Source organism: Dendrobium catenatum, unplaced genomic scaffold (genome assembly GCF_001605985.2).
Source record: "Dendrobium catenatum unplaced genomic scaffold, ASM160598v2 fragScaff_scaffold_334, whole genome shotgun sequence".
Classification (NCBI taxonomy): Eukaryota; Viridiplantae; Streptophyta; class Magnoliopsida; order Asparagales; family Orchidaceae; genus Dendrobium; species Dendrobium catenatum.
The window spans coordinates 1,697,979-1,705,536 of NW_021318796.1; the positions used below are offsets into that span (position 1 = coordinate 1,697,979).

Below are 7,558 nucleotides of genomic sequence, written 5' to 3' on the forward strand. Positions count from 1 at the left end.
ATACGAACAATTGAGAATCCTGCAAACAAGCTGATGAAGAAGATGATAGTTGATAAATTGAAGCTATATGTAACTTCAATTAAACTTCATATAGGATGAGAGCAGGGGTGAGCCACATTATAAGTACTATGATTGGTGGTACATATTGAGAGAAGGATTGATCACAATCAATTCCAAGTGAGAGATTATTTGTTTGTGTGGAATCTAATTATGTTGATCAATCAGGCTTAATTACCATTTCCTTGGACCTCAACCTTGATACCCTAGTGATGTGTACCCAAGTGCCTGACACTGTGTGCCTGACATTATGTACTCGAGCTCCTAGGGATATGTAACTGAGAGCCCTAGCGTTGTTTTACTGCACCCTAGCGCTACAAAGTTTATTGGGAGAAAAGTCAGAATAGAGCGCCACAGTGCTCTAAATTCAGCGTGCACCACTATCAGATGGATTGGAGATAGAGCATTGAGTACCACAATGCTCTAAACTAGCGCCACAGCACTGTGAGGTGGACTAGAGAGTTTTTCTTTAGGATGGCCTCCCTTAGTGGTTTTATTATATTTTTGTCTTTTATTTCTTGTATAAGAACTATGAAAGAGAGAAGGGATGTAAGGAAAGAGTGATAGAGTAGAGAGATTTGTTCTTTTTCTCCCAATTTTCATACTGAATTTCTTAGTGTTGTCTGGTTCCTTGATTTTTTTTCTCGATATCAGGTTTTTTCATGTTAAATTCTGGCGTCCTTTACTTTCTATTGACATTTCAATTTCTCCTAATTATTTCATTGTGTGGTTTACTTCCACATCCCAACATTCCAAATACATAAGAAATGAATTAGAGAGTGACACTTGGTGGACCTATCCAGTCCAGTTCATCCCGTCAAACCCTTCCTCTCTTTTGTTAGATGTTGTTTCTTTCTTTTATTGTAATTTCTATTTTCTTTAATAATTCCATCCAAAAAGGACCCCTGTGGCTTCCTTATAATTAGAGGGATATCCCTTCTCCTGTATTGAATTTTTTTTAGTTTTGAATGAAGAAAAAATAGCAAAGTTGTTCTATTTTCTTCTGTATCATGGACTTCTCTAGATGGTGGTCACCTTCTCCTCCTTCGTTTAGCTCAGCTCAAGTAAGAAGTTTTGTTGATGTTATTATTTATCCAAACACCAACCTCTGCAAAGGACTTCAGATTACAGTTGATTAGTACCTTTATAAAAGAAGTGGTTCTTTAGGCGATCGATGATCACCTCCGATGATCTTGATGCTGAGAATGTGTTCGTCATTATTAAGAAGCTCTAGTCTCTCGGTGCTGGTGGTGGCCAAGACCACATGAGATGAACAAGGGCTTTGTATTTACTCGTCATGATCTGAATCTAGAGAATTACTTTGTATTTACTAAATATATCATGCATCTCCTCGCTCGTTATATTGTCAAAAGGTTTCACACATAGAGCACTATGTTCACCTCCGGTGGTAGGCGTATATTCCCCTTCCTATGGCTGATCACCGCCATCGCCAAGATAGGGTCTGACGACAGATCTTCTTCTATCCCTCTTGCAGATTATTGTATTCTTCTAGTTGCCTCCACATGCAGATCAATGTGGCTTATCCAAACGATCCAAAAATAGTGAACTCTTCCTTTCCTAAAGACTACTTCTTCTTCCTACAATGATGTTTTTGAAGGGCCAAACTGTATGTCTTTCTCTGCACCTTTGATTGAGTCCATCTTGGATGGGTTTAAAATTTTATTACGGAAATCATGATGTGATGCACTCAGGATCGCCGTCGCCGTGGGGAAGAAACCTGCAGGGAGAAAAAAAATAAGAAGAGCAGGACAAAAGCCAATGGAACAGTAAAACGCGCTGAAGAATTTTAGCTTCAGGCGAACTTCTATTGAAGAAGATAATAGGAAATTCTGTGTAAAAACAATAATCCGCTCCTCCCTCTTCACGGAGAGTATAAGTAGTTTCTAGTATCGATAATAATACTAAAAGGAAAATACTAAAGTGGGGCTAACAACCAAAAAGTAAAAATAGTACTGTAGCGGTAGGAGGAGGTAACGGTGGGAGTGGAACTCATCTGGCCCTTTAACGGTCTTGGACACGTGGTGGAGGTGATGCACTGCATCAGTCCTCCCCGGCATTGGAAGAGCTCGACTCCGACGAGCTGATCATGATCGGAGCATCATCGGGAGGATGATATTGCCATAAATCAGAAACGTTGAAGGTTGGTGAGGCTGTATACCCTTGTGGTAACTCCACCGTGTAGGCATTATCGTTGATCTTTGCGATAATGGGGACTGGACCAATTTTGCGGCGGCTCAGCTTAGAATGAGTGCCCGGTGGAAAACATTCTCGGCGAAGACGTACCATGACGAGGTCGCCAACATTAAACACAGATTGGCGACGATGGAGGTTGGCGGAGGCCTTGTATTTGAGGTTAGCTTTAGTCAGCTGCCGGTGGACATCCTCAAGCATCTGTGAGTACTGGTCGGTGAAACTCGTAGCAGCACCCGATTTGCATTTGGGAAGCACAGCTACATCCAATGCAAGATTGGGAATTTTAGTATAGACGATGCTAAATGGAGTCTTACCACTGGATCGATTCACCATGGAATTGTAAGCAAACTCGGCTGTGGTCATGACTTCCTCCCATTGCATCGGGTACTCCTGTACAAGGCAGCGGAGCATGTTCCCTAAAGTTCGATTTACCACTTCCGTCTGACCGTCAGATTGGGGATGGTAGGCCGAGCTGAGACGGAGATCGGTACCCAATTGTTTCCACAGTTTTCGCCAAAAATGGCTAATGAATTTGACGTCACGGTCGGAGGTAAGGCTATGTGGAATGCCATGAAGACGCACGATTTGGTGAAAAAACAGATGGGCGATGTGAAGAGCATTGGAGGTCTTTTTGCATTTAAGGAAGTGAGCCATCTTTGGAAAATGATCGACGACAACCATAATCGAATCGTTACCTTTCTTCATGCGGGGAAGTCCGAGGACGAAGTCCAAGCTGAGATCTTCCCAGATGGAATCGGGAACTGGTAAAGGCATATAAAGGCCTGTGTTTTGTGCACCTCCTTTATAATTTTGACAGACGGGGCAGCGATCAACAAAGCGAAAAACATCACGGCGTAACCTCGTCCAGTAGAACCGGCTCTTCATTTGAGCTAAGGACTTGTCACGACCAGTATGTGCCGCTAGAGCTCAATAATGAGCTTCCCAGATAAGATGCTGTCGCCAAGAAGATGCAGGAATACAAAGGAGATTATGATGAAAAAGGAAACCATGATGAATGCAGTAACCTGATACGGTGGTTCCTTGATGACAAGTTGCCCAGATGGTTCCGAAATCAGCATCATCCGCGTATAGTTGTTGAATGCACGTGAGTACTGTAAACTTCGTCTGGAGTTGAGCAAGCAGCACTCATTTCCGGCTGAGGGCGTCGGCCACTGTATTCAGCTTCCCAGCTTGGTGCTTGAGTAGTTGAGTAAGAAGGAAAACTTTTGAAGAAAGGAGATCCAACGAGCGTGCATTCGATTCACAGTCTTCTGGCTATTTATGAATTGGAGTGCTCGATTGTCCGTGCGGATCACGAATTCTTGATGTAGCAGATAATGCTCCCATTCCTTGAGAGCCCGAATTACCGAATATAGTTCATGTTCATATGTAGACCATCTTTGCCTGGATGGACAGAGTTTCTCACTGAAATAGGCAACGGGACGCCCTTCCTGTGACATTACAGCACCAACACCCACAGCAGAGGAGTCTGTTTCCACCGTGAAAAACTTGTCGAAGCAGGGGATGGAGAGAACTGGAGCTGAAGTTAGTGCTTGCTTTATAGCTTCAAAGCTGTTTTGTTGCCGATCGTCCCAATGAAATTCTTTGGCCTTCAAACAGTCGGTGATCGGACTCATAATGATGCTAAATCCCCTGATGAATTTTCGATAAAAATTAGCCAGACCGTGAAAACTCCGGATTTCAAAGAGGGAGCTCGGAATTGGCCAATTCAAAATAGCTTCGACTTTGCTTGGATTCATTTGGACACCGTCTTTGGATACAATAAACCCAAGAAAATGGACATGAGAAGTGGCGAATTCACACTTCGGGAGATTGAGAAACAATTTATGGGTTTGGAGGATGACGAAAATTTGTCGCAGGTGCTCAATATGGCTGTCCAGTGAGGTACTATACACAAGAATATCGTCAAAGTAAGAGATACAAAACGGTCCCCATACAATTTTAAGAATGTCTTACATCATTCTCATGAATGTCGAAGGGGCGTTACACAGCCCAAAGGGCATGACGCGCCACTCGTAGAGGCCTACCGGAGTCTTGAAGGCCGTCTTCCACTCATCACTTGGCCGGATACGAATCTGATGATATCCGCTATGTAAGTCCAGCTTGGAGAACACGGAGGCGCCTATCAGTTTATCAATGAGTTCGTCGATCCTCGGTACGGGAAAAAGGTACTTGATCGTTATCTTGTTAATTGCCCGACTGTCTATACATAAGCGCCATTCCTTATTTTTCTTAGGAACAAGTAATGCGGGTACCGCACATGGACTGATGCTGGCTTGAATGAGCTATTTACTCAATAAGTCGTCAATGATGTCCTGCATAATTTATTGTTCCGTGGGATTGAGCCTATAAAGTGATAAGTTCGGTAAGGAGGCACCGGGTTGTAAATCAATTTGGTGTTGAATTGCACGCAGCGGCGACAGTTCGAATGGTAATTCAGCTGGGCAAACATCCCTGAATTCTTCCAAAAGTGCTGCGATATTAACGGGAATGTCTGAAGTAGGTGTAGGGGAGGAATCGGTTACAACAAGAGCCCATAAGATGGCAGAGTTCTGCCAAGATAGAAGTAAATTTGGTCCCGATACTATCTGCATTGCCGCCGAAGTTGAACTGCTGGCAGTTTTTGGATTGTTCACACTGGTTCCCGGTAGTAGCCTGAGTCTCTTGCCTTTCTAGTCTAGTGAATATACATTAGCGCGGCCGTCATACGTGACACCAGCGTCGAACTGCCACGGTCGGCCGAGTATCAAGTGGCAGACGTCCGTATCTAATACGTCGCAGAGTACCTCGCAGACATATTGCCGCCCGATAGAAAATGTGACTTGGCACATATCCGTCATGGAAATATCAATTCCTTTCTTTACCCAACTGATCTTATACGGTTGAGGGTTCTTTGTAGTTTTAAGTTGGAGAGCGTGGACGACAGATCGGGATATAACATTCTCTGTGCAACTGCCGTCGATGAGAAGGTCACAGACCTTACCGTTAATGGTACATCGTGTCTTAAAAATAGCATTACGTTGGGAAGTATTATCTTGACGGGGAGCTATTAACAGTTTCTCTAAGACACACATTAGAGGTTCGCCCTCATCTCCTTCAAGGTCTTCAAATTCTGCTTCATCGTTCTCATTCTGACCCGTCGTTTCTTCCCCCTCTTCCGTATCAAGGAACTGGAGTTGTTGGCGTTGGGGGCATTCATTGGATTTATGGCCGGGTTGAAAACAGCGGAAACATTTGAGTGTCGATGGCTTTGCATACGGATTTCCTTGGGCGGGAACCTTTTCCTTTGGAGCACTCTTGTTGTCAGGGCTGGGGACTACCGGCTTGTAATTGCTACTGGACGCCTTAGCTGCTGCTAAAGTTCCTCTGTTCTGGTCAGCAGACTGAGGACTGCTACGTGCATTCATGAATCGGGGAGCGCGGAGTTGTTGCATTTCTACTTTCAATGCAAAATTGATCGCCTGAGAGAGCGACCATATGGAATTTAATTCCAATTTCTCCTGTATACTGTATTTGAGACCACCTATGTACCGGGCAACCAGTTGGTTCATTGTCTCATTGAGATTGTTTCTAGCACTGAGCCGATGAAATTCCTCGATATATTCGTTAACGGATCGATTGCCCTGTAAGCAATGTTGGTATTTCATATAGAGAATATGCTCGTAGTCAGTGGATAGGAACTGAGCATGCAGGAGTTGCTTTATTCGGACCCAGCTACGCACGGATCCCTTCCCTTCTCGCTGTATAGTCATTAAGAGTTGAGCCCACCACGCGCTAGCCCCGCTTCGCAATCGGCAGGCGACAGACATGACCTGTTTGGAGGGATCTATTTCCATGTACTCAAAGAAGTTCTCCACCGCCCTCTCCCAATCAAGGTAGTCTTCTATATGTAAATGCCCATCAAAGAAAGGAATATCGATTTTGACCTTGAATTCGGAATTTCCCCGATAGTGTGGTTGACGTCGTCGAGTTCTCGGATCCTCAGCAATTTGGCTCATACCGTCGTCATCAACGTCACTCCACCGGTTCCATTTCTCTAACTAGTGGCAATTCGTCCTCTGATTCAGACAAATGTGGAAGCGGCTGGGGAATTCGGCGTCCATTCCGCTCAAGGCCCATGCCACGTCGCCCCCCGATAACCATCGTTGGTTCCGGCCCTCGTCGCGGCTGATGGGATATGTTCCTTGCCCGGTTGAGATTGAACTCGCGATGCAAGTCGATGGATAGGCGTTGTACATCTGCCGACAATGTATTCAACTATCACACGATGTTGGCCTACTTGTCCACAATGCTTCTAGGCTTCGAGCTTCGTCGGTAGCCTGCTCCTTCCCTTTGTCCGTCATCCCACCGGAATAGGCTCTGATACCAAGCTGATGCACTCAGGATCGCCGTCGCCGTGGGGAAGAAACCTGCAGGGAGAAAAAAAAATAAGAAGAACGGGACAAAAGCCAATGGAACAGTAAAACACGCTAAAGGATTTTAGCTTCAGGCGAACTTCTATTGAAGAAGATAATAGGAAATTCTGTGTAAAAACAATAATCCGCTCCTCCCTCTTCACGAAGAGTATAAGTAGTTTTTAGTATTGATAATAATACTAAAAGGAAAATACTAAAGTGGGGCTAACAACCAAAAAGTAAAAATAGTACTGTAGCGGTAGAAGGAGGTAACGGTGGGAGTGGAACTCATCTGGCCCTTTAACGGTCTTGGCCACGTGGTGGAGGTGATGCACTGCATCATGATGAGTATGATCATGACATATTCTTTGGAGTTCTTAGCTTTGATAAGCCCATATATGATGATAAAAAAATCAAGCTAGATACCCAGCCAAAACTATTCATTCATATCATTTTAGAAAGGCAACAAATACGCTCTCCATCAATGATATTGGAATTGGTATGACCAAACCTGATCATGTCAACCACTTGGTACCTTCATGCATTCCATCACAAAGTTCATGAGGAGCAGGCAATGGATGCTGATGTTAGCATTATTGGTCAATTTGGTGTCAGGTTTAATTCAGCTTGCCTTATTGCTGAGAGGGCCATCATATATGTTATATATAAGAATCTGGTGATGAGAAAGAAAAGAAAAAGGATAAGATCCTTAGATTCCTCAGAAGTTTTATCGACTTTAGCTTTTGCTGAAGTCTAGGAGAGACGGGAAGAATGATACCGGATGGACCTATCCAGACCGGTTCAGCCAACCAAATCCACCTCCTCTCTTTTGTTAGATGTTATTTCTTTTTTATTGTAATTTCTATTTTCTT

General features: G+C 44.0%; 1 protein-coding gene across 1 annotated transcript; it reads right to left on the reverse strand.

The window, feature by feature from the left end:
- Positions 1-4,964: 4,964 nt before the first annotated feature.
- LOC110105819 lies at positions 4,965-6,290 on the reverse strand. Its single transcript, XM_020835468.1, has one exon. It carries the CDS (start codon positions 6,288-6,290, stop codon positions 4,965-4,967), a length of 1,326 nt encoding a protein of 441 aa, XP_020691127.1.
- Between the last annotated feature and the right edge of the window lie 1,268 nt (positions 6,291-7,558).